Genomic DNA, 27,608 nt, shown 5'->3' on the forward strand with positions numbered 1-27,608 from the left:
CCAGGCAAAAGGCTCTGAGCAGGGCTGCTGGCCGTGGGGCTGCCGTGGGAACGAACGCTGGTGTCAGCCCCAGCTTCGGATGATTTGTGTCTGGTCAGCTCTGCTGTGTGCTGGCTGCTGGCCAGCCCGGCCCAGAGGGGAGCTGCTGCATTTCAGGTCACTGGAGGAGAACTCTGTGATAAGTTTTGTTAAGATAAAGCTCCAAAAGCCAACTGGCCAAGCCAAACAAACTGCTCCTCCCTGGCCCTTGCTGTTTCTCCTTGCAGATGCGGTCGTGGTTTTGGGCTCTGGGGCAGAAAGTCAGCAGCACAAGCAGGGAAGTGTCTCCTATTCTGGGAGTCAGCCACCACAGGTTGACTCTCCCAATTCTGAGAGTACCTCTTTTTAGCTTAATTGTGGCTGTCACAGAGTGAAAAATGAATGAGTATTTTGGGATCCTTTTCCTGCAGGCCTCTCTTCAGCCTAAAGCAAATTACAGCCAAGCATTAATCACTCTTTCTTCCAGAGCTCTGGAGGAGTGCAGATATGTCTTTAAGTGTCCTTCATTGCCCCTCCTGCAGACTCTCTCCACCTAACTTGTTTGCCCATAGATAGAACTCACAGACTGGCTGCTCATGGACCCTCTGCCCATAAATAGAGGCAGCAGACTTAGCCCAGCAGTGGTCATTTGCCCTTGGGATTGAATCCTAGGATGGCTCAGGTTGGAAGGGACCTCAGAGATCTTCTCTCCAACTGCCTTTCCAGGGGCAGGGACATCTCTCAGCTAGACTCAGCTGCCCAAGGCTTCATCCAACCAGGCCTTGAACACCCCCAGGAACACCCTCAGACTGGAGAATTTCTTCCTCAGCTCCAGTCTAACCCTGCTCTGCCTCAGTGTCAAACCATTCCCTCTTGGCCTGGCTCCAGACACCCTCATGAGAAGTCCCTCTGCAGCCTTCCTGCAGGATCCCTTCAGCTATTGGAAGGCAGCTCTAAGGTCCCTCTGGAGTCTTCTGCAGGCTGCACAGCCCCAGCTCCCTCAGCCTGAGCTCACAGCAGAGCTGCTCCAGCCCTTGGAGCATCTCTGTGGCCTCCTCTGGACTCTCTCCAGCAGCTCTGTGTCCTTCTCCTGCTGGGGACAGCAGAACTGGAGGCAGGATTGGAGGTGAGGTCTGAGCAGAGCCCAGGGGCAGAACCCCCTCTGCTGCCCACACCCCTCTGGCTGCAGCCCAGCACACAGCTGCCTGAGGGCTGCAGGAGGCACTGCTGGCCCCTGGGGAGCTGCTCAGCACCCAGCACCTCCAAGTCCCTTTCTCCAGGGCTGCTTCCAACCCATTCTGTTTTTAACTCTCCAACATAATTTTGTGGCAGAGCTCAGCAAAATCCAAAAGCTGTTCAGCCTCCCTGACACAGAAGTTCTCTCTTCGGCAGCGCTGCCCTAAGGCGATGCTGGTGCTGGTGCTGGTCAGCAGGCACCTGGATGTCTGCAGGGCACTGACACTGCTGCCACTCTCCAGTGGTTTAGAAGTTAAAGTTAAAACCATATCCTCTGTGTTGATAAGCTGCACAATGAGCAGCTGCAGCTGCTTTGTGCTGGGGGAGAAGCCTCTGACCATGACCTCAGTGTATCTTCTCTTCCCTGGCAGAGGTGAAGGCACGAATCCTGCTGGCCCTGCTGGAGTACACAGGTAATGCTGCTGGGCTGGGGAGGGGGCAGTGAATGTGGGTGGCTTGGGCTGCTCTCTGCTCTTGGCCAGAATGCTGTGTTTAGAGAGGAGGAAAGGAAAGGAGCAGATAGGAGGATCTGATAATCAAAACTTCCCCCCTGTGTTTACAGTGAGGATTCCTGAAGGACACAGCAGCTCCAAGGACATTTCTGACAACACTGCACCTTGTTGGCTTTTTTGAATGTAAAGTACCTCCTGTGGTCATTGGCTTTGGATCCTGGGAGGTGCAGTAGCTGCTGAAGCACTCAGCTCAGGCACAGCACTGCTGCTCTGTCTTCCCTTGGGCTCTTTCCTGGTTTCCTCCTTCTTTTCATTCCCATCCACCTCCAGGCCTGTCTGCCCATGGAGAAGCTGGAGGGGTCTTGGAGCTGGGTGGAGTTTGTAGAGCTGAAAATGCTGTCCTGGGTTGTGCACACCTGGAGGGGCTGGAGAGAGGATAGTCTGAATTACCCAAACACGAGGCAGTGAGTCACAGCACAGGAGCAGGATTAGACCGTTGATGGAAAAGGTGCCTGAGACCCTGGGAAATGGAATCAGACTGATAGGGAAAGAGTGGTCACTGTTATCAATAGGTGAGGAAGAGGCTGAAGGAGAGCTCAGGAGGGAAGCAGACAAAATAGAAGTCCTTTGAGGAAAAGCCTCTTGCTGAAGTCAGGACTCATTTGTGAGTACAGAACGAGCTGTGCTGCCTCCCTCTGCCGTGCCAGCTCCATGGGGAAGGTGGAAAAGGAGCTGAGCCTCTCACAGGCAGAAGGATCTAAAAGAGAGGACAAAGACTTTAGGCTTTGGAAGGACCTTTCTGTCACCTACTCTTCTCTTGCTCTGAGACAGAGTGAAGTCTACCTGCACCATTAGTGATTGCTGTTTGCCTAGCAGCTCAGCAGGATACAAACATCTTGAAGCCCTTCAGAAGAGAGGAGGGGGAGGGAGGATTGAGTATCCCCACGGCTGGGTGCTTTACTGAGAACACCTTCTCCCTCCCTTGACCTTTAGCTGGGCTAATGCCTCTGCCCTCCAGCATGAAGCAGTAGTTAGCTTGTCCTGATTTCAGTTGGCACCTAATGGGTCCTGGGCTTCCACCTGGGGACCTGTCCTGGATTTCTCTGCGCCATAAATCTCTGCTGATGCTGAAGGTGTGATTCTGCTCTGTGCTTGTGTTCTGGATTCTGAAGTCATAAATATTGTCTTTGGGCAGATGCTGTTCTGGGAGCCACCCTCCTGTACGCCCTGCCTGCACTTGACAGTGCCCATTCCTCAGCTGGCTGCTGTGGAGTTGAGTGATGGCCCAGGGTCACAGAGTGATGATGAATTGCTTCTCATGCTCCTCACCTTCCTCTGGTGCTTGTGCCCAGCTGCTCTGCACAGCTCAGCAGAGCTCTGACCCTCAGGTTCCAAGCCCATGGCACTGCTGCCACAATGTGCATTGTTTATCCAGGGTCTGCTCTGAATCCCAGCTCTGGAAGACATTTCCCTACCTTGTGGGACTGAAGCCATCCTTGCATGGCACTCCTGGGTGTGGAATGCTGGGGCTCACACCAGGCTGTAAACCTGGGGTTCACTTTGCACTGAAATGGCTTCCTTGTAGACAAAGGGAGGAGTTTCCAGCCCAGTTGCTTTGCTGTTAATGAATCTCCTGACCCATCTTTGCTTTTCCTCTCCCTCTTTCTTCCCTGGCTCTTGCCCATCACAGACAGTGAGATCCAGCTGAGGAGAGACATGGTCTTCTGCCAGAGCCTCGTGGCCACAGTCTGTGCCTTTTCAGAGCAGCTCATGGTGGCCTTAAATCAGATGTTTGACAGCAACAAAGAGTATGAAATGGAGACCCTGGAGGCCAGCAGAAGGTGGTTGGAGCAGATAGCCAGCGCTGGGCTTCTCCTCCACTTCCAGTCCCTGCTCTCACCTAACCTGGTAGGACTCCTCCTGTGGCATCCTTGGCCACAGCCCCTGGTTGCTCCCTGAACCCAGTGAAAAAGTCTTGGCTGTAGATGTGGTTTCCTGTGGCCTTTGTGCTCAGCTTCTCACTTCATTAGCTGCTGCTTGGAGATTTTGCAGTCTAGGTAACTCCAGCTATGGGAGAAGCTTGTTCATGGTATGGGAAGTGTTCCCCCCAAGGGCAGTTGGAGTCTGGAGGCAGAGAGTTCACCCCTGCCCCCCCTCTGCAGGGCAAGATCAATACAATACCTGGCTTGGACAATTGTATTCTCCCCTTCCTCAAACCCCAGTAGTTCAAAGGTCTGGACATGCTGGTCTGGTTTGCTGTGGCACAGGGCAGACCCTCAGAGCCTGCCAGGCTGGCAGCCTGCTCCTTCTCTGCAAGGCCTGGCACAGAGCCATGCTTTAGGAAAGAGCTAAAATGGACCTGGCTTTGTAGTCCCCCAGTCCCCAGGGTGCTCCTCCAGCCCTTCCAGCTGCTCTCACACTGCACTGGTTCCTGGGAGCTGGGGAGGGGTCTGTGTGCTCTGCTCTGTCACCCCCCTGGAGCTGGTTGCTGAAAATAGCTGATTGGGTTCCTCCTCCTGCCCCAAAGGCATCAGCTCCTACCCCTGGTGTGGCACACCCCCAGGGCTGTTGGCCTGTCCACAGGCTCTCTTTGCACCCAGAGCAGCGCAGTTCTTGGTGCTGGGGGTGGATGTGGTGAGCTCTCAGCTGCTGCTTGCCAAGGAAAAGCTCAAGTTGAGGCAGTTTGTAAACAGAGCATTGCCTAAAGGAGGAATTTGGGTTCCCATTTCCCTCTGTTTGCTGGGCTGCCAGACCCAGAGCCAGGAGGAGCTGCTCGAGTCTGGTCCTGCAGGTAAAGGATAAGTGCAGGACTGTTTGATTAAGAGCCAGGAGAAGCAACAGCAGCTCTGAACTAGCTCTTGATTTAGTGTGGGGAGCAGAACATTCATTCAGCCACTTTGGGCTGGAATCCAGAGTGCCAATGGCAGCAGAACTCTCTCCATTGCCTGGGAGTTCCTTGGGCTGTGCACTGCATCAGGGCAACCTGGGGCAATGTTTGTTGTGGCTTTTGGGCCCTGCCCTGGGAGGGGAAACATCTGGCTGCAGTGACCACTTCCCTTTGCTCTGCCTCTCCCAGGCTGATGAGCAGGCCATGCTGGAGGACACGCTGGTTGCACTCTTTGACTTGGAGAAAGTTGTTTTTCACTTCAGACAAGCGGAGCCAGAGCCACTGGTTGCAAGTGAGTGAGTGGAAAGCAGCTGAGCTTTGCTCTCCAGAAGTCACCTGGAGTTGTCACATTTTCCCCTCCTAGCCATTGCCTCCCACAGGCAGTGTTCTGTAAGTGGGGCTGGGGGCAGCTAGGAGCTCCCCTCGAGCCCCTGAAGCACGGCAGTGGCAAGGCAGAGTCCTTGTCTGGCAATGTCACAGCCTGGGGGCAAAACTGCTTCACAGAGTGCTGCATGGGGAGTGGCTGCCCCAGGGCAGCCCTGGGAGACCAAGGTGTTGCTGGAGGGTCTTGCTGGAGACCTGCAGCAGAGATGAGCTGGAGGGGCACAAAACCCTTCCCACTGCATTGCCTGAAAGCCAGAGGAGATCTTGGGAAAGTTCCTTGGAAGTTCAGGGCAAACACTGCTGGGATAGCCTCCAATTGTGCAAGAGGCCTCCTGGGAGACCTGCTGGTGCAGAGGGTCAGGGTCCTGACCCCTTCCCCCCAGCCCACAGGCAGGGACTGGCTTGCAGTCTGCTCTTTATCCCCTTTGCTCCTTTATGGAGCTCCCAGCCAGTCGGATTTCCCTGCAGGAACTCTGCTGAGTGAGCAGGAAGCCCTCATTTTCCCCCAGGCCTCCCAGCTGCCCTGGGAAGGAGGGAGGCAGGTCTGCTTCCCATCAAGCCTCCCTGAACCCATCCTCTTGCTGGGTGGAGACCACACAGGAGAGAGCTGCTGCAGGACCCAAGACCAGAAGGCACAAAGCTCCTCCATGAGGCTGCCTGTGCCCCAGGTCTGTGTCTTGTTACCAAGGAGTGAAAAATATCCCTTTGGAATCTTTCCCATGTGGGTGCAAAATGGCTTAGTGAAAGCTGCATGGCATGGTCAGGGCAAACCCCTACCTCCACACTCGGTGTGGGGATGGTGGCTGAGCAGGAAGCACTCCCAGGGCCTGGATGGAGCCAGCCTGCCCTGAGAGCTGGAGCTAGCTGGAGTTTGCCCCAGCTCCTGCTGATGGTCAGTTCAGCCTCTGGCACAGTGCACACTGTGTGTGCTGGGGGATCACACCCACAGTGCCCCTCGAGATTGAGTCCAACCCCCTGCCCAGGCAGGAGCCCCTGGAGGAGGTCACACAGGAGCACATCCAGCTGGCTTTGGAGCATCTCCAGAGATGGAGACTCCACCACCTCCCTGGGCAGCCTGCTCCAGGGCTCCACCACCCCTCAATCACAGCAGCTCCTCCTCATGTTCAGATGGAACTTCTGACGTTCCACTCTGTGCCTGTCAGCCCTCCTCCTGCCCCTGGGCCCCGCTGCAGGGCAGTGCTGGTGGTTATCCCAGCTGCTCTGTGCTGCCATTTCGCTTTTCCCAGGCTAAGGAAATGTGCTTTGCAGGTTGAGGTCCCCTTGGCTCAGGGTTTTGGGTGTCCCTCACAGGCTGCTCGCTGTGGTTCTGTTTGTCAGCCTCCCCCTGATGGCTGAGCCCAAAGTGACCACCCCAGCACCACTGCCCATGCTGCTCCCCTGGCTGCAGGGGGGTTGTCTGGGGGTGAATGTGGGGTGCCAGAGCTGCTGGCACAGGACATGTGGTTGCCTTTCATGGAGTGGTGACTCTGGCTGTGTTCCCAGACGTACCAATCACCTACCAGGCAGAAGGAAGCCGCCAGAGCCTGAAGGTTTACTTCTACCTTGACAGCTGCCACTTTGAACAGCTTCCTCAAAGGCTGAAGAATGGAGGGGGCTTTAAGATCCACCCAGTGCTTTTTTCACAAGGTAACTCGAGTTCTCATTCCCCTGTTCTCTGACATCATGTTTAAACTCCTCATGGGATCCTAGCATGGCTTAGGCTGGGTGGTGGCTGACCCCAGCTCCCTGCCGGTGCTCGGTCTGCACTCGGCTGCCGCTGCAGGGGGAGTCCAGCAGGAGCACTGGGGAGCCTTCTGCTGTGGCTGGGCACCAGGGGGGCTCAGCAGCAGGCCTGCCTCTTGGAGTGGAATCTCTCTTCCTGCAGAAGGAGAATCCCAAACCCTGGGAGCACAGGAGTGCACTTTGCACCTTCCCTCCAAGGAATGGAGGATTTATCAGCTGCCCACATTGAGCAGTGCAAGCAGCATTGATATCCCTGGGGCAGCTGGAGCTGGGAGGGGGCAGCTGGAGCTGGGAGGGGGCAGCAGGAGCTGGGAGGGGGCAGCACCCTTCCTTCAGAGCTCTGCTTAGTGCTTGCCTTTGCTGCTGGAGTGTGTGGATTATGAAAGGGGCAATGTTCCTGAGTCTGGAATTTCACCCAGAGCCTGAGTCTTGTGGGAAACTCCTGAAGTGAAGACCTTGGATTATTTGTTTGGTTTTCATTCCAGTTCAGTGTTGCTCAAGAACCTCTCAAATGCTTGCCTTGACTTGGCTGAAGGAAAGGTTAAACCTGCCCAGGTCTCTCAGTGGGAGGGGCTGGGGAATGGTTGGGGGGTTGCTGTCTTTTTGTGGTAGCTCCCAAACTGGAGTGGCTCTGTGGCTGTCTCTTACTCCCAATGGCTGGGCAGTGGTTGTGAGGGAAGGAAGTGATCCTCCAGTGGCAGTCTGTGGCTGGTTCCTGAGTTCTTGCAGCAGTCTTCCTCCTTGCTGTGGTGAATGCCACAAAGGTTGGCAGAGTCAATATTTGACTTGAGAAACTTGCCTGAAGCCTGCAGAGTTGCTCCTGGGGCATGCTCAGGGGTCCAGAGAAGTTTGCCTTGCTTGATCCAGAGGAAGACATTCACATCAGCACAGTGCTAGAGGCTCAGGTGCTCCACATCTCCCAAATGGAGCTTCCTAAGAAGTTATTTGGTCTCCCTCTGGCACTTTGATCCTTCCCCTCCTCTACCCCAGCCCATCCCACTGTGCTCTTCCAGGGTGTGCCAGAGCCAGACCCCACTTCACATTCAGAGGCAGGAAGACTTTGGTTAGAGCAGCAGGGCTTAGGCTAGTGTGCTCCTGCCTGGTTCCCAAGGCAAGAAAGATCATTCTTCTTGTCAGTGCAATCTTTAGGAGAGATCTGCAGGAGTTTGGGGCACATGGAGGCAGCTCAGCAAGCTGCAGAGGGGTCACAGCCTCAAGGTTAGGAAGTAACTCACTGGGGTGTGGGCAAAGCTGCAGAGCAGCAGGATGCTGAATATTTGATGCTGGGTTTTTCTCTCCCCACAGCACTGGAGAGCATGGAAGGCTATTATTACAGAGACAGTGTCTCTGTGGAAGAATTCCAAGCCCAGATCAACGCAGCCTCCCTGGAAAAAGTCAAGCAGTACAACCAGAAACTACGGTGGGTAGCAACCCAACAGCCCTGGCCTCAGCTCACCACCTTCTGCCTTGCAGCTCCTCCGACACAGTGCCTTGTGTGGTGGCTGTGTTCTGGTGTGTGGCTGAGGGCCAAGGTTCATGCTTCTGACTTTGGATTTCTGCATTCTGAGCTCAGAGAAACTGCTCTCCCACGAGAGCTGCAGCTGTGGCTGCCCACAGGTGGCTGTACCTAGGGAGGGAGGTGGCTGCCTGCTCCCCAGGGGCAGCCTGGAGTGGCTGAACGTTCTGATCTGATTTGCAGGCCATGATTACCTAATTTCCACCCAACAGGACTTAAAAATAGTGTTGCCTCCCTCACAGCTGAGCATCTCCCTCCCTGTGCTGATGGGGATGTAAACACATTTGGGTGCTTGCAGCAGCCTGGGGTACAGAGTGCATGCCTGCCAGCAGCTGCAGAGATGCTGCAGCTGGGGCACTGCAGTAAATGTTCCATTAGGAGGTGGCACACAAAGGCAGCTTCTGGGATGCAGAACAGTCCATGGGGTGTGGAGTGAAATGATGCAGATGTGTGCACAGCCTGCTCCTGTCTGTGAAAAGCACCTCCCTGAGTGCCCCTGCTGGAGTGTGGGGGCAGGAGAGAGAGGGCAAAGGGCTGCAGAGCAGCCAGCTCTCTGCTGCCAGAGTTCCTGAGTCAGATGGAAGTGCTGTGGTTTCACCAGGGCCGTTGGGCAGCTCTTCAGCAGCTGAGGACAGGAGTTACCATAGGTTAAGGACAGTGGAGAAGGGGAATGAGGATGAGGAAGGGTCTTTTCTTCACTTCCCATTGGCCCACTCTTGTCTTTGGAAGGCCTTCCTGAAGGATCTTGCAAAAGAGTTTCCCTAATGTGGAGCTCTGGAGTCTGTGTTAGCCTAAGCAGGGCTACAGCAAGAGTGATGCTGGAGGCAGCTGCCTCCAGGCAGGGCTGGGTGCTTCATCCCCAGTGCCATCTGCACCAGAGCTCCCCTCTGCTCAGGACAAATCTCTTCTTTCCTTAGTCTGTTCCCCACCTGCCTCTATTAGCCCTTCCTCCTCCTGAGTGTCTCTCTGACAAGGCTCTGGCTGTAAACCAGCTTCAGGGAGAGCTGTGCTCCTGCCAGTGTGTGGCCTAGGTGCAGTCAGCTGCTGTTGGGAAGAGACTGCTATGAGCTGGACAAGGTCAGGCTTTTTGTGCTGCTTTGTGTAAGCATAGCCCAAATTTGGCCCCCATGGACACTCTGAAAGGAAATTCTCCTGGCTTTATGCTCAAGTGTTCCCTGACCTTGCTTACCTTCTGTGCTGGGACCTGCATTCGTGCTGGGGCTCTGATGAAGTCCATTCCCCTTGTGGTGACTCCAGCCCCGATCAGCTAAGCTCCAATTTACTCTGAAGCAGTTCCCTGGGGTGGCTCTGCCCCATCCCAAGGACAGGGCACTCTGGAGGCTTTTCCCCAGCATCTGATGAGAACATTCAGTAACTGGCACTTTGTGTTTGCTGTCTGCTGAGCTCTTCCCTTTCTCAAGTGAGGCACAAGCAGCCTCAGGAATTCAGTGCTATGATGTGAAGAGGAAAAGGAGCAGAGCAGATGCTTTGTTCTGCTCTTTGCTAGCCTGTGTGGGTGTTTGGCCAGGAGAAGCAAGTAGCTGCAGCAGCAAAAGAGACTAATGTTGGGGTGACTGCTCAGAAGAGCAAACCCTGGAATGGAATATTCCCTGGGAACAGCCAAGTGCAGCAGTGCCATCCTGCACTGCTCAGGTGGAAGAAACCCTGGGTCCAGAAGCACCTCATCAGCAATGCAATCAGTCACTGGAGCCAGAGTCCCTGAGGCACTCGGTCTCCACGGCACAGGAGCACATTGCCTGTGAGCACATTGCACCCTCTCCACTGCTGCTGCAGCACACAGCAAGGGGAGAAGGGGTGGGAGAAGAGGCTGGGGCCAAGCCCACTGGTTGGCTGGTGAGGACTTCACACCTCTTCAGCCTCTCTCATTCCTGATGTGCTTGGCTGGCAGCTCTGAGTGTGGGACAGGTGAGACTCCTGTGTTGTGCATGGCCCCACCTACAGACAGAGATGTTGGCCTGGCCTGGGGTGTCCAAGCAGGACAGGAACAGGAATTGAACCTTTGCTCAGCCACCTCTTGAGCTCTTGTGGTAGAGCACATGGGTCATGTGTGAGGAACTCTGTGCAGAGCCTTTGTAGCTTCCTCCCCCACCTTTCCCCTTTCCCCCTGTGTGCTCTGAGCTGCTCTCTGAAGCCAGCTGTGCCTGGGGTTAGTGCAGCTACTTCTTTAGCTGCCAGTTTTTTCTGGGTTTTGTCGGTTCCCCTCCCCCCCTCCCGTGTTGCTGCTTCCTTGGATGTTGTTTTAGGAGGTGGCTGCAGCCCTGCTAGGCTAAGGCAGCAATTACAATCAGTGACTCTAATGACTGATGATTTAGCTAACTACCCTCATTACACTGAGCATCTGATGGTGCTGAATGTAATGTTTGTCACTTCACAGTGTTCCATTCCCAGTGTCAGCACTGTCCCTGTCTGAAGCCTCCTGTGCTGTAGCACAAGCAGCCATCAAACGAGTCCCATCCAGAGGGTGAGGGCAAGTTTCATTCAGTCCCTCACTCAGGGATGTTAGGAGCCAGGAGGCTTTCTTGTGTCTTTTGATTGAAATAAGCCAATAAAAGGAAGCTGTCTCTGCCCCTGGACTCTCTGCAGGCATGGAGAGATCTGTGTGAGGAGCAGAACCTCCTGCCGCTGGAGCCGCCCGGGGCAGCCTCACGCTGCAGGCTCCCTGGCAGGCTGATCCTCCCTGCATCCTCTCACTCAGACACGGCAGAAGTAGCTGCGATGGCGCTCGTGGCTTCGGGCTGGCTGGGATTGTCTAAGAGATGCTTGGGTAGCAGTGAGCTACAATGACATACAGGACAGAGCCACTTAGAGTTAATTACTGTCAGAGCTCCTCTGGCTGCAGGGAGCCGCTGGGGCCTCCAGACAATGCCTGCAGCAGCACAAGCACCAGGGCTCCACTCCTGAAGAGCTGCTCCCAAATCCACCTGACAAGTGGCAGATTCCTCCCCCCCCCCGGTCCCACGGCAAAATTTTTCCAAAGGGAGAGGCTGATGTGGTTCAGCAGCTCCAGCTGTCTGCTCTCTTCCCCCCTGAGTCCTCAGCCCTGTGCCCCCTGTGAGCCATCACAGGATTGTTTCAGCTGGAAAAACCTTCTAAGATCAGAGTCCAAGCATCCACCCAGCACCACCGTGGCTGTTAAACCCTGTCCCCAGGTGCCACGGCCACATCTTTCTTGAACACCTCCAGGGATGGGGACTCCACCACCTCCCTGGGCAGCCTGTGCCAATCCCTGACCACTCTTCCTCATCTTCAACCTGACCCTCCCCTGGCACACCTTCAGGCCATCAAACCCAGCAGAGTAACCTGAGCAGAGCTGCAGGTTGGAGGGAGGGCCTCTGTGAGAATATTTCCTTTTGGGAGCAGTGGGATGCTTATAGAGCAGGTGGGAAGCTCCTCTCCTGCTTACCCCAGGGGCTTGGTGGCTCAAAGAGCAGCAGTGAGAGTGGGCTGCAGCGCCAGCTGCACACATCTGTCCTGTGCTTTGTGAGCTGAAGCACTGCAAACCTGACACCTGTTAGAGTCTGAAGATGTGGCCCCACAGGAGCTGGGTGCTTGTGGCTGAGCTCCAGAGGCAAAACCTTTACGAGGGAAGGACTGGAAATGAGGCAGTGCCTCTGAAGGGCAGAACAAGGAAACAATGACTGAATTTGGCTCCTGATGAGCTTAATGAGAAGCATTTGAGGTAGAACAGAAATGAAGATTCATGGCATCTAAGTGAAGAGTAGAGAGAGGCTGGACAGAGGAAATTGAGTTTGTCTAGCTGGTCTAGGAGGCATTGCCAGCTGCCTTCAGCTTGGCTTTGGCTTCCCCTCTCCTCCAGCGCTGTGCTCTTTGTGAGGTTTTGTTTCTGTAGGCTTCTGACAGAGCCTGGTCAGTGTTTCTGCTGGGTGGTGTCCTGGATTGGGAAGCTGTGTGCCCCCCGAGGGGGGTGTCTGCTTCATCCTGCACTCCTGATCCTCTGCAAGCACAGAGGACCTGCAGGGATGCTCTTCCCCTCCTGGTCAGTGCTGGGAACCCAGCCCAGGGCTGCAGCGTGCACACCTCCTAGCTGAGCAGAAGCCTTGACCACCCAGTGGCTGCTTGGCATTGCTGTCTTGTTTAACAGTCTGCTCCATGTCTGGAACATCAGGAGCCAAAAGGGAGATGTCTACTGTCTGCAAGGCAAATGTGGAAGCAATTAGTTAGGACTAATGGGATCAGCCTGGATTTGGCTGTTGGGGAGGCAGGAAGGCAGCTGTGAGTGGTCTGTGGGCCAGGATCTTCCCTTTCCCCTCAGCAGGATGGTTCCAGGTGACCTTGCAAGCAGGTAGAGATGCTGGGGAGCAGATCCTGGCAAAACAAGGGTTGGGATGCAGCATGAGGACCATGGGCAGGGCAGCACAGGGCAAGTGGAAGGGTTTCCATTTCCTCAGCATCCATGACTTTGCCTTCACATTTCTGTGCCCCCCTGCTGCTGTCTTTCTAGAGGTGTGAGTAGGGCCATGGGATGCCTGCTGGCACAGCAGGGCTGTTCCTTTGCAACCTTCCTCCCCCAGCCCTGTTCTCCAGGCCCTTCCCCAGCTTTGCTGCCCTTCTCAGATCCTGCTGCAGCCTCTCAATGTCCTCCTTGGAGTGAGGAGCCCACACCTGAGCCCAGGACTCGAGGAGTGGCCCCAGCAGTGCCCAGCACAGAGGCAGGGCTGGCACATGACATGTGAATTGCCCATCTTGTGCCAGCCTTGTTGATCACTGAGATGTTTGCCACCTGATTCCAGTGGGAGTTCTCCATGGGATCCTCGTCCCACTGCCTGGCCCTGTCACACAGGGGACGTCTCAGCCCAGCAAGAGCCCTCTGCAGGCTCCTTGCCTTGGCATTTTGGGGGTGTTTTTTGTACAGGAAGGCTTTGCTGCTGCAGCTCAGAGGAACTGCAAGGCCTGAAGGAGCCAAACCAGCGTCCCCCAGCAGCCAGAGAGCCATGATTTCATCCCTCTCCATTGCAAATGGATTAGAAAACATTGTCCAAATTGGGCAGCATGCCAGGAGTGCCATTAACTTTTCCCATAAAATATGATGAAGGACCTTAACAAGCATCCAGTAATTAAGTGAAGTGCTTGGGAAATTGATGTGCTGTCCGCAGTTTGTGGTGCTCTGTGAAATACTGGAGACAGCTCCTCTGGAAGGCAGTAAAGATGAAGCACTTGAGGAACATCTGGGCGTGCTCTCTGCCTGGGGAGGGGGGCAGAGCTTCCTTCGGAGCAGGGCATTTGGATGTTTCAAAGGAATCTTCTCTGTGGCTGGTTCTTTGTTTGCCCTTTGGGTTCATGCATTAAAGGGATAATTGCTGCCAGTGCAGGTCCTGTCCCTGCCGCTGCGCTCTGTGTCCCGAGCTGGCCACCTCCCACCTCCCCCACTAGTGTCTGTCCTGCTCTCTGCTGGGGTTCTGCTTTCACTTCCTGCAGCTCAGTGTGCTGAAAGAGCAGCCCAAAGGGAAAGGGGGAGCTGAGGACACTCTGAGTGGAGCAGGTTTAGTGTGGCATGGCAGGAGAATCCAGCCCAGGCGTTCAGGCTGTGCTGCTGGCAGGGTTAGGGCTGCTTTGTGCTTTAGCTTTGCTGACAGAGGAGGAGGAGGTTGGTCTGTGGCTGCTCAGGCAGCTTTCCTGTGCTGTGGGCAAAGCGATTTGTGAGCAATTTTCTCTGCAAACCTCTTTTCCTCCCAACAGTCTGTAGCTCCCTTTGAGCCCAAGCACACCCTGGAACCCTCAGGAGGGAGCAGTGGGGCTGGGTGAGCTTTGCTCTGCTCTCTGAGGGCACCCACTCAGCCCTGCAGTCTAGGAGGTGCTCAGCCAAACTGCAAAGCAAAATCCACCAGAATTCAAGTTCCAGCCCGAGCCCTTCCATGGCTCTGTGGCAATCAGCCGGGGGTGGGGGCATGCTTGCTTTGTTTGCTTCTTTCCACATCAGTCTTTCAGACCCAGTTGTTCTGCCTAGGAATGAACTTCTTGCCCTCTGCTGGAGAGGGCACAGGGATAGTTTGTGTCTCTAGAGCAACACAGAGATTTCTTCTGACTGGAAAAGAAAGAGAGGTTGTGCCTGCTTAGCCCTGAACTATTCCTTCATCCTCTCTGAGCACGAAATACACTTCAGAAACCACCGCAGCCTTGTGCTGGTGCCTGAGGGGAGTCACTCCCCGCACGCTGCTCAGGTTTGCACAATTAACAGCTCCTGCCTTGTTCCCTTTGTTCTTTCAGGGCATTCTACCTGGACAAGTCCGACTTGCCTCCAAATTCAACCTCTAAAGCAGCTTACATAGACAAGGTACATCAAAATGTGCTAACTGAGCTCTGCAGGTCACCCCTCGGGGCTCCTCTGATCCCTTCCGGGGCCCTTCTCAGTTCCCCTGGAAATCTGAACTCCTGGGAGCTGGGGTGAGGGGGGACGGGCCCGGGACCGGGAGGAGCTCTCTTGCAGCATCCTGTGCTGTAGGGGTGTGTGGTGCTGGATGGTTCTCCATGCAAAGGTGTGGCTGGAGGGCTTTGGTGTGTTTGAGGAGGAGAACCTTAGCTCTGCTCTCTCCCTGTGCTTTCCGAGCAGTGGGGCTGCAGTGTGGGAGCGTGGTGGGGGGTGAAGAGCAGACAGAGGCAGGAACTCTTTGTTCTGAGAGCTGGAAGTGCTGTTCCAAATGAGAGACTGCTGCAGCAGCCTGCTCAAGAGGCTTTCTGCTGGAGCTCCTCTGTTAGCTTTTCTTCCAGTGCCTTTTGTCTGCCTTTAAACCTCTGGGGCTGCGAGAATTCATTTAATGCTCTCTGCTCTCGCTGGAGAGTTCGTGACCACGCTGCTGCCAGATGGGGGTGGGGGTTCTGAGCAGCAGATCCCGAAGCCTGCCTCTGTCTGTCGCTGTCCTGCAGCTGCTGAGGCCTCTGAACTGCCTGGAGGAGCTGTACCGGCTGGTGGGGTCCTTCATCCGCTCCAAGCGCACTGCCGCCTGCGCCTACACCGCCTGCAGCGCCTCGGGCGTGGGGCTGCTCTCCGTGGCCTCCGAGCTGTGCAGCAGGCTGGGGGCTTGCCACATCATCATGTGCAACAGCGGAGTTCACCGGTAGGACCTCTGCTTCCCCTCCCCTGGGCCGCGGCAGGCTGGGCACCGGCCGGGTGGGTTTGTGCAGGGCGCTCAGCCTCGGCGTCCGCCCTCCGAGCCTGGGAAGGGCTGTGGGGGACCCTAGAGCTCCATGTGCAGTGCTGGACTGAAGCCAGAGAATCCCCGAGGGGTCTGGGTGGGAAGGGACCTCTCAAGTGATCCAGCCAAAGCCCCTGCAGCCAGCAGGGACATCTGCAGCTAGAGCAGGCTGCTCGGAGCCCCAAACACCCTGAGCTGCAGTGGTGCCAGGGATGGAGCAGCTCACTCCTCTCTGGGCAGCCTGGGCCAGGCTCTCACCAGTTCTTCCACAAATGTCTCCCTTCTCTCCAGTCTGAATCTCCCTCTTTCAGTTTCAAACCATCACCCCTTGTCCTGTCACAGCAGGCCCTGCTCAAGAGTCTGTCCCCAGCTTTCTGATCAGCCCCTAGAGCACTGAAAGGCCACCAGAAGGTCTCCCAAGCAGAGCTGGGCAGGGTACTCTCCATTTGCCAGCCTAAAAATGGAGAGTGAGCAGCTCAGAGCAAGGTTCCTGGGTGCTTCCTTCGAAACCCTTCATCTTAGCCTGATTTCTCTGATTGGTCTCTAATGGGAGAGGCTGTGTGAGAGCTCAGGGTGCTCTGCAGGTCAGCATCTTCTGCTGATGGGCACTGAGCAGCCCATTAGCCTGTCAGAGCGGAGACCTGCTTAATGCACTTCACACAAAATAGCTCTGAGCCTCACCAGGCTCCGTGCCTCTCCCTGAGCTGACTGCAGAGTCCTTTCTGTGTGCCATGGATTGATAGGGAGCTGGGGGGGCTTCTCCCACCACTCCTAACCAGCAGCAAACCCCAGGTAGCTAGGGAGGGAGGTGCTGGATGGCAGTGGAGCGCAGGAGGGGCCAAGAACTATGAAACAGCAGCTTTGTCTGCTCTGACAGTGATTGCTGGTCTCTGGATCAGCACTGTCTTGGTGTCTGACTTCTCTCTGATCCATACTAAATTGCTTTTTACACTGTGCTGGGCTCAAGCAGCTTGGCAGGGTTCATGTTCCCATCCCTATATCCAAGATAATGCCAGGGACTTTGGGTTGCTGCTGATTGCTTTGCTTTGCTTTCTATGATGACAATATGGTTGCAATTTACATCAGAGCCTGAAATCCTCTATCTGTGCCAGGCAGAAGCCCTCCCCCAGTAGATCTCCATCATCAGAAAAACAATGATGGGGAAAAGTCAGTCCCTTTAACCTTCACTGTCCTAAGTGGCACCTGAGCAGTGCAGCCTCCCTGTGGAGAGCAGAAGGGAACCTGCCTTGGTGGGCAGCACTGGGAGCAGAGCTCTGAGCTAGCCCCACAAATGTGGGGCTGGAGACTTGCCTGGCCCTGGGGGTGCTGCTTGACAGCTGTCTGATCCAGGCTCTGCCTGGGTGGCCAAGGAGGCCACCAGCAGCATGGCCTGGAGCAGCAATGGTGTGGCCAGCAGGAGCAGGGCAGGGATTGTGCCCTGTGCTGGGCACTGCTGAGGCCACAGCTGGAATCCTGAGGTCAGTTTTGTGCCACTCACTCCCAGAAGGACATTGAGGAGCTGGAGCAGGTCCAGAGAAGGGCAGGGAAGCTGGGGAAGGGTCTGGAGAATAGGGCTGGGGAGGAGCAGCTGAGGGAGCTGGGTGTTCAGCCTGGAGAAGAGGAGGCTGAGGGAGACCTCTTTGCTCTGTGATTCCCTGAAAGGAGGTTGGAGCCAGGTGGGGATTGGGCTCTGCTCGCTGGTCTCAGGAGACAGAAGGAGAGGAAATGGCCTGAAATTGTGCAGGGCAGGGCCAGGTTGGAGTGGAGGAAAAATGTCTTTGCTGACAGAGTGGTCAGGGCCTGGCACAGGCTGCCCAGGGAGGTGGTGGGGTCCCCAGCCCTGGAGGTGTGCCACTGGGGACAATTCTCTTGCTGCCTGCCCCTGGCTGTGGCCCTGCACGCAGGGCTGTGCACTCCTGACCCATGCTGGCTGGAGCTGCAGAGGCTCTGTGCTCCCCTGGGTGCTTTGGGATGGTGCTGAGTGCTGGTGCTGGCTCAGCCACATCCTGCCTCCTCCTATGCCAAGGTGGAATTAGGTGCAGCAGCTGCAGAAGTCTGTGCAGGGACTGCAGGCCTCCCAGGCTCAGAGGAATCCTTTCAGGCTTCCAAACAAAGCAGCTCCCAAGTTTATTTAGAGCTGTGCATTTCCTGGAGGGTTGGGAGAAAAGAAGGCTTTGGTGGACCCCAGAGAATTCTGTCCTGGTTCCTTTCTCCAGCTTTAATTTCCCCTCCAGAAAGCCTCTCCTCAGTGGCAGCATCCTCCAGGCAGTGGGGCTCTGGCTGAGTGCTGAGCTGGGTTGTGCCAAGGCCTGAGGATGCTGTCTCCTGGCGCTGGCCCAGCTCCTGAGGCCCAGCTGAAGCTGCTCCATCTTCCCTGAGGAGCCACACCACAAGCTGTGCCTCCTGGCCAGCTGCCTTGCTGTGAGCCAGGTGAAGCAAGGTGAAACTGGGGGGCTGTGGCTTCAGCCCCTCTGCTGGGAGGCCTCTGCCTTTTGGGCTCTCTTCTTGGGGATTTCTTCTGTAGGACTTCAGCTCTGAGCTTTTATCCTACCAAAAAAACCCCCAAGTCCCCTTGCAGTTGTGCAGCTGCCTGTGTGAGCTCCACAGTGCAGAGGCTTTCTGGTGGGACTGCTTCCAGCAGACAGATCAGCACAGGCTGAGGAGCTGATCCTTGCTCCTTCCAGCCTTCTGCTCTGAGCTGTGCTCAGTCCAGGCTCCCTCCTGGTGTTGCAGTGGCTGCCTGCACCTCCTGTGCTGCTGTGGTGCCTGCTGAGGAGGCAACACCAAACCTTGATCTTGGTGAGGTAGTTGAGGCTAGGGGAGTATTGCATTCTGTGCCATCACTGCTGCTTGCATGGAGACGTACTCCCAAGGTGAGACCAGCTTAGAAATCCCAGGAGAGCCTTGGGCCAGACCTGGCTGATGCTTGTTCCTTATAGTCCTGCACGTTTTCCCTCGTTTTTGGGTTAATCACAACCCATTTTCTGCTCTGGGTTACTCAATGCCTGCTGCCAGCCATCACTGAGGAATAAGTGATCACACCTGGTAGTTGTCAAGACCCCTAAAGGTAAAACCCCAGAGCTGCTGAGGGTGGGAGAGACTTTTGAGGTCACCAGCAGCTCACCCAGAGCTCAGTCCCACCACTGCTGAGCCACTGCCACCAAACCACCTCCCTCAGCACCACAGCCACAGGCCCTTTAAACACCTCCAGGGATGGGGACTCCACCACCTCCCTGGGCAGCCTGAGAGCCCTTTCTGTGGGGAAATGCTCCCTAATGTCCAGGGTGTTCCCCCAAAGTGAGTGACTTCAGCACTGAGTTCGGAGCTGCTGCCTGCGCTGGGGTAAGCGATGACTGCTGGGGGGCACCCGGGTCAGTGACAGCAGAAACAAACGGAGGCCTGGGGGTGTAACTGGTTTGAAAGAGGTGAGAAGTGGTTAGCTTGTGGTGTATAGGATGGAAAGTAATTAAAGTGAGGCCATTGGCATTCCATTACATGTTGAGCAGGAGCTTTGGACTTCAATCAGACCGAGTGTGCAGACATCCTTTAACTTTCTTTACCTCTTGCCATAGCCAGAGCAGGATCAACCCTGGCACCTCTGGCTGTGGGAACTCCTCCAGCAATTTGTTTCACCTCCCCTTTCCCATTCAGGGTGCTTTCCTAAGGGGCATTTTGCTGCCTCTGTGGAGGTGGGAGGGCTGGAGTCCTGACTGAAAGCTGTGAGTGATGGGCAGGATCTGGATGCTTTCTGCAGGGCTTGCTGTGAGGCAGCTCTGCAGGGGTGAACAGGAGCTCAAACTCTTTTTCCTTTCAGTGACATTGAACAAGCTGTCACCAAGTAATCCCTTCCTTAGGACATCTCTCTCTGCTTTCCTCTCTCTCAGCTGCATTTTCCAGGGCAGGTGTATCTGTCCTTCAGTGAGGATGGCATCCAGCCCCAAACACCTCAGCTATTGGTGACACAAAGGGATTGAGCCTCTTGTTCAGGATTGAGAGAGCCAGAAGGTGTTTGGAAGCCTGTATTTAATCTTCATATCAATACTGCTACGGCTGCTGGGAGAGTGGGATGGCAGCAGGGGCTGGGAGCAGCTGCAGCCCCTTCTGTCTCTTGGAAACCAAATGGGCAAAAGGAGGAATTCTCAGCCCAGTTGTGCTGGCAAAGCCCAAATGTCTGCACTGCCATTTCCTCTCATCCCCACATCCATAAATATAGCTAAACACAGGGATGCAGCACAGGGAAAGGCTGCTGGGAGCTGTCAGCCTCGGTGGTCACGGGTCTGAAAGCGAAGCTGTGCGTTAAGCTAAGGAGAGATGAAGAGCCCTGCGCACTCTGACCCCAGTCTGAGGGCAGAGTGCTGGTTTGATCTCAAAGTGACTGTTTGAAGGAGGTCCCTGATGTGCATCTCCCCCTGCAGCTGCACCCTGAGTGTCACCCTGGAGCAGGCCATCATTCTGGCCAGGAGCCATGGGCTGCCCCCTCGCTACATCATGCAAGCCACGGACGTCATGCGCAAGCAGGTGAGGCCCGCAGGACGCTGCCTGACCCAGCTGCTTTAGCCTCCATCTGCTGTGGCTCCATGGCTGCTGGCTTCTCTTCCTTTGGGTACTTTGGTGTTGGGGATGGGTTTGGTTTTCTTTTAATCTCACCCTAAGCCACCCCTGCCTGGATGGAAGGCTTCAGTTCACCCCTGCAGTTGTTCCCTTACCTCACCGCTCCCCCTCTTCTCCCCTGAACTCCTGCTGGGTTTTTATTAAAGAGGAGAAGTATCTCTGAGGAGTTACAAAAGGATCTTGCAAGGCTTGGTGGCTGAGCAATAAAGTGGGAGATGAGAATCAGCGCAGGTAGCTCTCCAGTGATGCACACAGAGGGGGCACAAACCCCGAGTTCACACTCAAAATTACTGTGAGCTTGTCCTGGCAGCTCCTGCTCAGCACCTCAGGATGTGGTAGGGAGCATCAGCTCCAGTCTCAGGGCTGTCAGCAGAGCAAATCAGAGCTCATAATGGTTTAGGCAAGGGGAAGATGACACAGCACATCCTGAGCCTGCGTTCTGAGCTCCCTGATGGCCTTCTCAGGGTAAGGGTACAGCAGAATGCAGAAGGGTTGGAGAAGCCCAGAAAGAAATTAACAACAGTGGCAAAGCCAAATGGGGTTGATTTGAGCCTTAATTGTTGATGTTTAATGCAGTCCTGTGTGTTAGTAAGGTCTGTCTGCATCTGCCTCAGTGACAAGGGGAAGGATTTTGTCTCTCCTTTTGCCTGTTTCTCCAAGCTGGGAGTTGCTGAATTGCTTTAGCTTGCTCCCTACCTTAGAAGGTGGGACCTGGAGCATGGGCATTGATCCACCAACAGGAATGTTCATCCAGAAAGCTCAGAAAACTCCTCTGTTGGCCTAAATGAAGCAAAATTGTTGTTTTCCCTGCCCAGGGTGCAAGAGTACAAAACACAGCCAAGAACCTGGGAGTGAGGGACCGGACGCCGCAGTCTGTGCCGAGGTAACCAACTGCCCTGGGCTGTGCTTGGGGCTGCCTTGTGCCCAGCTCGGCCCTGCCTGCTCAGAAGCAAAGAGCAAAGCCTGGCTGTGACACTGGGCTTGCAATGTGCATGGACTCAGGCTCTCAGCCATGCAGTTTCACTTAGAGGGCTGGAGAAGGGAACCTGGTGGCTGCTCATTGTGAGGAGCCTGGATGAGTCCCTGGTCCCTGGTGCTGGCCAGTGGCTTGGGGGAGAGGCTCACCACCAAATCCATGCCCCCACTTCAATGAATCCTCTACTGCAGAGCCATGCTCCCCTCGCTCTCAGGGTGATGTAGCCTTTCTTTGTCTCCTCCTGAAGCATCCATTAGAATGAAAAATGCAGCTCTGCTGTGGCTGTGCTGCTGCTTAATGCTGTGATGGATTGCAGGTACCTGAAATGTTTCCTAACAAGCACAGTGCTTATGAAGGAAAATAACCCAGCAACAAGGTTCTTAATTTAAGAGTGGTTTTATTAATCCAGCTCCAATTTAAACTCCCTTTAGCCAATTTAAAGCATAATGGCTTTGGTTGAGTAATGAGAAGACACTGGAGAGCCAAGCAGGTAGTGGAACACAGAGCAGCCCCAGGGCAGTGTTTGTGTCCCAGGAGGAAGCAGGGAGTTGGCAGCACCTGATGGAGCTGCCCGTGGGGCACACACTGCCCATAGCCTCACAGAGGCACTGTGGCCTCTGACCACTCATACCCAGGAGCTTCTTAGGCAGTTTGTTCCCCCCAGTGTCTCCCATAGAGGACCAGGCTGCTGCTCCTGTTGTGCTAGAGCAGGGTCTGGCTGTGCCAGAACCAGACACCTGCCTTCACAAGCAGCTCTTCCCAGGTAGGATCTCGGAGCAGTGACTGCTAACAGGATCAGTGGAGAGCTTGCCTGCTCCAGAACAGGCTCTTCAGTGCAGAAGGAGGGGAACTTGAGCAGCTCTCCCAGGATGCCAGCCTGGAAGGACCCCCAAGGATGCCCTGTCTGCAGAGGATCATTTGTAGGTGTCAGTGATACCTCTGCATCACTGCTGTGAAACTGAGCGTGGCACCTCTGGCTCTGCGGGGCAGGAGGGCTGGGGCTTGGGTGGTGCTGCTCAGCTGGACCCATCTGGCCCATGGCCTGCTCCTCACAGTGACTCTGGCTCTGCTGCTTCTTGCTGCCAGGTTGTACAAACTGTGCCAGCCACCACCAGCTGCGGGGGAGGAGTGAGGAGAGCAGCTCCAGAGACCATTCCAGCCGCGGCCTCCAGGACCCCGGGAATCTGCCTGCCCTGGAGCAGCGTGCCCTGGGGCTGTGCCGAGCCACCCCCTGCACTCAGGATCAGGCATCCCCGATGTACTCTCTATTGGCATTGCAGAGCGCCCTCCGCAGGCGTGTCTGGAGCGGCTGTGGCCGCACACCAGCAGCAGGAACCTTCCCTGGGAGCTCTACACTGGAATTGGATTTGTTTGGTGTGTCCTGCTCAGTCACACCAGAGGTGTAGCCAGCAGCTGGAAAGCAGATGTCTTCTTCAGAGGGAATGGCAGCACTGGGACACTGCAGAGGCTGGGGCCTCCTGGAGCCCCCAGGCATGGTGACCAGATGGACACCCCAGGGCCCTTTGCTCCGGTGGTCCCTGCTCCCTGCCACCCTCCTGACTGCTCCCCGCCAGGACGCTGCTGCTGGAGGCTGTGATGGGAGGGAGGGAAGGCTCCTCCCAGAGCTGGGGGCAGGCTGCTGGGGGCAGGGCTGAGCAGTGCCTTCTCTCCCTCCTCTGGAAGAGGTTCCCCCATGGCACAGGAGCTGAGGCTCTGCCCCTGGACAGTTCCCATTAGAAGGAAGGAGAAGGAAGAGTCTGCTCTTCATGACTGACTGAATTCCACTGCCTGATGGATGTTTGACACTATTGCTCCTCTGGAGTTTGCCAGCACTGGGCACATTCATGCCTAGGATGTCCCAGCAAACCTCCACCAGGCAGGGCTGGGGCAGAGGGGAAGTCTCTGTGGGTTGAGATGCAGCAGTTGGGAGTCTGCTGGCCTGTGCTGCCTTCCCCTTGCTGTGCCAGGGCTGCTCTGTGTGGTGTGGCCATCCCTCGGTGTGCTGCTGGCTAGAGGTCTCTTTGGAAGCTGCAGTGAGTATGTAGAGGGCCCAGGGAAAATGCATCTGCATTTGGCTGCTGCTGTGGCCAAAGGCTCCCAGAGAAATCTCCCCCAGCTGAGGCTCCACATGAAGACGTTGTGTCCACTCTGAGCCAGCAGCTACAGAGCAGGACAGCCACTGCCTGAGCCAGCTGCACTCTGCTTCTGCTGCAGCACCCGAGCCTGCCCCCAGAGTGCTTGCAGGTTCCCTCCCCCTGCCGAGCTCGCCACCCTCCTGACCCATAGGGGCACAGGGAGAATCCCAAGGGAGCTGTGCTCTTGCAGAGTGTTTTCTGTGCAGGATCTCTTGGGGACCTGTGGCTTTTCTCCAAAGGAGGAATGAGAGCTCTGGCCTTTCCCAGCACTCTCCATCTTTTCCTCACTCTCTTTGCTAAGGAGATCACTATTTTCCTACCCCCTCAGCTGAGATGTCTGCACCGAGGGTGACCTGCAATGTGTAAATATTTATGTGGCTGTATCCAGTCCTGGTCCAAAACAGAAGACAAAGTTTGACTCTTCAGAAGCTGACCCTTTCTCTCTAGGGTGGCCTAGGGCACAGAGAGTCAGGGCTCCTGGAGTTGTCCTGGTCAGATCTTGTTCTCTTATGCTGGGCTTTATTCAGCAAGGCAGCCTGAGGCCAGGGATGGAGCTCAGGGGTCAGGAGAAGGGAGAAGCCTCCTGGTGCCAGGGATGGGTCAGGGTCAGCTCAGGTCTCCTCTGAGGTTTGCCCACCTGAGGTTTGCTTTTTCACCTCGAGGCAGAGGAGCAATGTGGAGCTGGGCATCCTGGGTGCCCTTTCTCCATGTCCTTCAGAAGCCAGCATGCATCCTAAACCCTGTGCAGCTCCCCAGGCTCTTCCCTTGGCTGAGTGCTCCACACCTCTGCCATCCAACAGCCTCGGAGGTGGTCCCTGCAGAGCCCTTTCTCACTGCTCCATCTGCAGCTGCTCCTTACTGAAGCTGCTCGTCCTGTGTGGAGCATGCAGAGGATGTTTGTTGCTTGCAGGAGCTGCACCTGCAGAGCATTCTGCTGACAGGGAGTTTATCTGACAGGAGATGACCCAGAGCTGCTGATTTACAGGAGCTGTCACAGCTCTGGCTGCTCAGATCTCTGCTTCCACAGCAACGGAGCTGCTGCCCCTCCTCCTGACAGCCTCTTGTAGTGGCTTAGGGGAAGAAGTCTCTGCCTGACTTGTGCTGTTTCACCCCAGACAAGTGTAGCTCTCTGGGAATGAGTGCCAGGGGCTAGAGGTGTGCCTGAGCATACTGACCCTGGCCCAGTGGGGGCTGGGGGGCTGTACAGGAGCTCTAGCAGCTGGGAAGGGAGGTGAAGGGCCGAGGGGCAGCCAGGCTGCCAGGGGGTCATGCTTGGAGAAAGCTTAGATTTGGATTTTAAGGTAGAGCTGGTGGTGTTTGGCCAATCTCTGTAGCCATCAGCGAGGCTCAGCTGCCTCCAGTCTGCACTGAGCACTGCTCCAGCACAGCTCCCCAGGTTCTGTCCTGACACTCCGGATCCAGCCAGGGATGAGCTCCTGTCCTCCACGCCAAACACTTCTGTGCTTACAGATCCCTTCCAGAGGGAACACTCCCTGCTGTCAGCTGAACCACCCCAGCCCCTTTTGCATCCCCTGGCACAGCTGCACTCTTTGGTGCCGTTTAGGTGGTTTGCCACTGACCTCTAGCAAACACACCAGGGGCTGGGCTTGGGGTTTATTGGTTTTTAATGCAGCCAGCAGTGGCCAGAGCTGCTCTGCTGCAGCTTGAGAGCCCAAAGAATGAAGCTGATGAGGATCTATAGCAATCCTCCTTCATTTCATTTGTGAGAATCCCCTAATGGAACAAAATGAACCGGTTGTATCGATCTGTTTGTGCCCAGAGAACTTCCCCAGCAAGCCACAGTGAGTTTGTGCTCCCTGAGCTGCTTGGCAGGGGCAGTGTGTGGGTGAGGCACAGGGCTGTGCCAGCTCTGCCTGCTGTGGCTGAGCAGGCTGCTCACAGAAGTCTCTCTTGCTTGTTGCTGTAGCAGTGGTGAGCTCGGAGCCTGTGCAGACTGCTCCCTGCCCCTCACAGCTGCTGCTTGGGCCTGGCTGCCAGCGTTCTGCACTCACTCTGCACCATGGCTGTGTGAGGGGATGAGCACAGGAGAGCTGCTGAAGCTGGGGCATCGCCCTGTGCCTGATCCCTGCCCTGGCTGGATGCAGGCAGTGCTTGTCTTGCTGGCACTGCTGAGCTGCTGCACGGCAGGTGCCTGTCTCAGGATCCCAGGATGTCTCACCCTTGGCTTTTGACCTGTAAAAAGACTCTGAACTGCTATTTTTGTATGCTGGCCGTTGGCAGGGTTTTTATACACTGTATATAGCAACCCAGTTCCCCTACAGTGCCCTTGGAGTGTCTCCCTCTCCCTGCTGGAGGGCCTGGCTCCCCTGTCCTTGTCCTGTCTGTGTCAGTGGGTGTCCAGCACACAGCCCTGCAGGTGTTGGCACCAGCAAGACATTCCAGAGGCCATCACACAGCCATTCCCTGCCTTCTCCTCCACAAACAGAACCTCTGTGCCAGGAGTCCTCTCTGGGTGGAGTGGAGCTGCTTCAGAGATCACTCCTGCTTCAGCTGGGACACTCTGCAAGAGCTTAGGGCTGGAGTCTCCGGGATGTGCCCAGCACTCCGTGTGGCTGCTGGTGTCCCTCCTGTGCCCCCTGGCAGATGTAAACGACCTTATTAACTCTGTAACCCCCTGTACATGGTGTCTGTCTCTGGCTGTATCGTGTTCCACTCCAAACCTGACTCTGAGCACTGCACACCTTGCTCGGGTAGGAAAGGCAGTGTCTGGAGCTGCAGAGCTGGGGCATGCTCTGTCTGAGTGCAGCCCTGCACAGAGCCTGGGCAGCTGCTGCTGGGACCCGGCCAGAGCAGCAGCCCTGGGGCAGTGGAGGCTCAGCAGTGACCTTTGCAGTGCTCTGTTAGCTAACCCTGGAAGGTGGAGCTCGGTCCCTGCTCTGTGCAGCCCCTGGGTGGCATTCTCTGAGTCGGTTGCTCTGCGTTGAACTAATCTGTGTCCTGCTGGAGCTGTGGGCTCCTTTCTTAGCTCCCTCTTAAAGACTGGAATGGTAGCAGTGTACTACAGAGTGTCAGCCAGCAATAAACCCTTCATAACACAGCCTCTCAGACCCCTTCCTTTGCCAGCAGTGGGTTGGGGGGGAGGGTTTTGAGGGGGTTTAACCCTTTCAGTAGGGCTGCCCATGGAATGCTGCTGCAGGAGCATGAAATCCAACCTCTGGCACTGAGTGCAGCTGAGCAGCTGCAGCCCAGGAGAAGGCTCCCTGGAAATCGCTGCTGGCTTGACTTGCACCCAGGCCTTTGTGTGGAGCTGCAGGTTTTAGCTGCCCTTCCTATTCAGATTTCTTTATCAGGGCTGGAGGGGGTTTAACATCTGGGATAAATAATTGGTTGTCTTCCCTTGTGAAGCAGAACAGCCTCCAAACAGAGGAGGAAATCACAGTGGGCAGATCCTGGGAGCATAATCAAATCAAAGGCACACCAATGGGGCTTGATGCTGCTTTCATCCCAGTGAATAACCAAATCTTCATCGACTGCAGAGGATGAATCCATCACACTGGGGCTATTATGGCAGCACTGGGCTAGCTTGAATGCCTGTCAGCATCTTTAGTTCAGCTAATTAATGAAGCTATTCATGGCTGGGGACAGAAGGCTGGGCTGGGAAGGGGAAGCAGCCCCCATGTAATCAATGGGGGTTTGTCAGCAGCCAGCATTACAGCAGGGCAGCACTGATCCAGCCAGCACAGGGCAGGGCTGGGGCGAGGGGGCAGCAGAGCTGCTGCAACTGACGGTGCTGCAGCACCACACAAGTCACTGACAGGAAGTCAGAGACTCACAGAATGGGTTGGGTGGGAAGGGACCTTGAAGACCATCCAGTTCCAACCCCCTGCCATGGGCAGGGACACCTCCCACCAGCCCAGGCTGCTCAAGACCTCATCCAGCCTGGTCCTGAACACCTCCTTGGGCAACCTGTTCCAGTGCCTCCCCACCCTCACTCTCAAGAGTTTCTTTTCAGCTGCTGGTAGTGAATGCCACACTGATAGGAAAAAGCTCCTGAGAAGGACTTGGTGCCTGGCAGCCTTGTGCCCTGCCCTGGCACAAGCCAGGAGAGTTGCTTCTTGCTGGAGTCCTTACCCAAGAAACCTGAACTCCTGCACCCGAGAAGCTGCCCAGCACCCCCCAGGAGAGGAGCAGAGCTCAGGTAAGCAGAGAAGTGCTGCTGGAAAGCAGAGTGCTGCAGCAGGGCCACGTTTGGGCTTCTCACTGGGACTGCCCTCTGGAGAGGTTTTGCCAATGCTTGCAGAGTGGTTCTGCTGTGGCTGTTGCCCTGCCAAAGTGCTGGGGGGAGCTGAGAATCCTTGGGGTGGCCTGTCAGTGGCAGACTGCAGACCACCCTCCCAGCCCAGCCTTAGAGAGCTTCACTGGGCAGGATGGAGAGGAGACCTCTTTGGTGGCTGCTCTGCCAGGGAGCACTCAGTGTCTCCATGGCCCAGTTTCTCACTCTTCTTTCACCCCCTGTG

The 27,608-nt window shown here is 55.8% G+C and overlaps 1 protein-coding gene across 2 annotated transcripts in view; it reads left to right on the forward strand.

Annotated features, from left to right (window-relative positions):
• Positions 1 to 26,188, forward strand: part of PREX2 (phosphatidylinositol-3,4,5-trisphosphate dependent Rac exchange factor 2) — a 93,635-nt gene extending 67,447 nt beyond the window's left edge. The window contains exons 31-40 of one of the 2 annotated variants that reach the window (XM_068162527.1): positions 1,626 to 1,667; positions 3,397 to 3,614; positions 4,783 to 4,885; positions 6,481 to 6,624; positions 8,026 to 8,140; positions 14,483 to 14,549; positions 15,140 to 15,330; positions 19,824 to 19,926; positions 20,835 to 20,902; positions 22,082 to 26,188. In XM_068162527.1, coding sequence (XP_068018628.1) covers positions 1,626 to 1,667; positions 3,397 to 3,614; positions 4,783 to 4,885; positions 6,481 to 6,624; positions 8,026 to 8,140; positions 14,483 to 14,549; positions 15,140 to 15,330; positions 19,824 to 19,926; positions 20,835 to 20,902; positions 22,082 to 22,127 — 1,097 coding nt within the window. In that variant the 3' untranslated portion in view covers positions 22,128 to 26,188. Of the gene's footprint in view, positions 1 to 1,625; positions 1,668 to 3,396; positions 3,615 to 4,782; positions 4,886 to 6,480; positions 6,625 to 8,025; positions 8,141 to 14,482; positions 14,550 to 15,139; positions 15,331 to 19,823; positions 19,927 to 20,834; positions 20,903 to 21,758; positions 21,902 to 22,081 lie in introns of those variants that run through there. The other variant, XM_068162529.1, reaches the window with a different exon arrangement.
• Positions 26,189 to 27,608: the final 1,420 nt, after the last annotated feature.

The sequence above is a fragment of the Melanerpes formicivorus genome, unplaced genomic scaffold (assembly GCF_026170545.1).
Source record: "Melanerpes formicivorus ecotype bairdi unplaced genomic scaffold, bMelFor1.0.p_v2 SCAF_65, whole genome shotgun sequence".
Taxonomy (NCBI): Eukaryota; Metazoa; Chordata; class Aves; order Piciformes; family Picidae; genus Melanerpes; species Melanerpes formicivorus.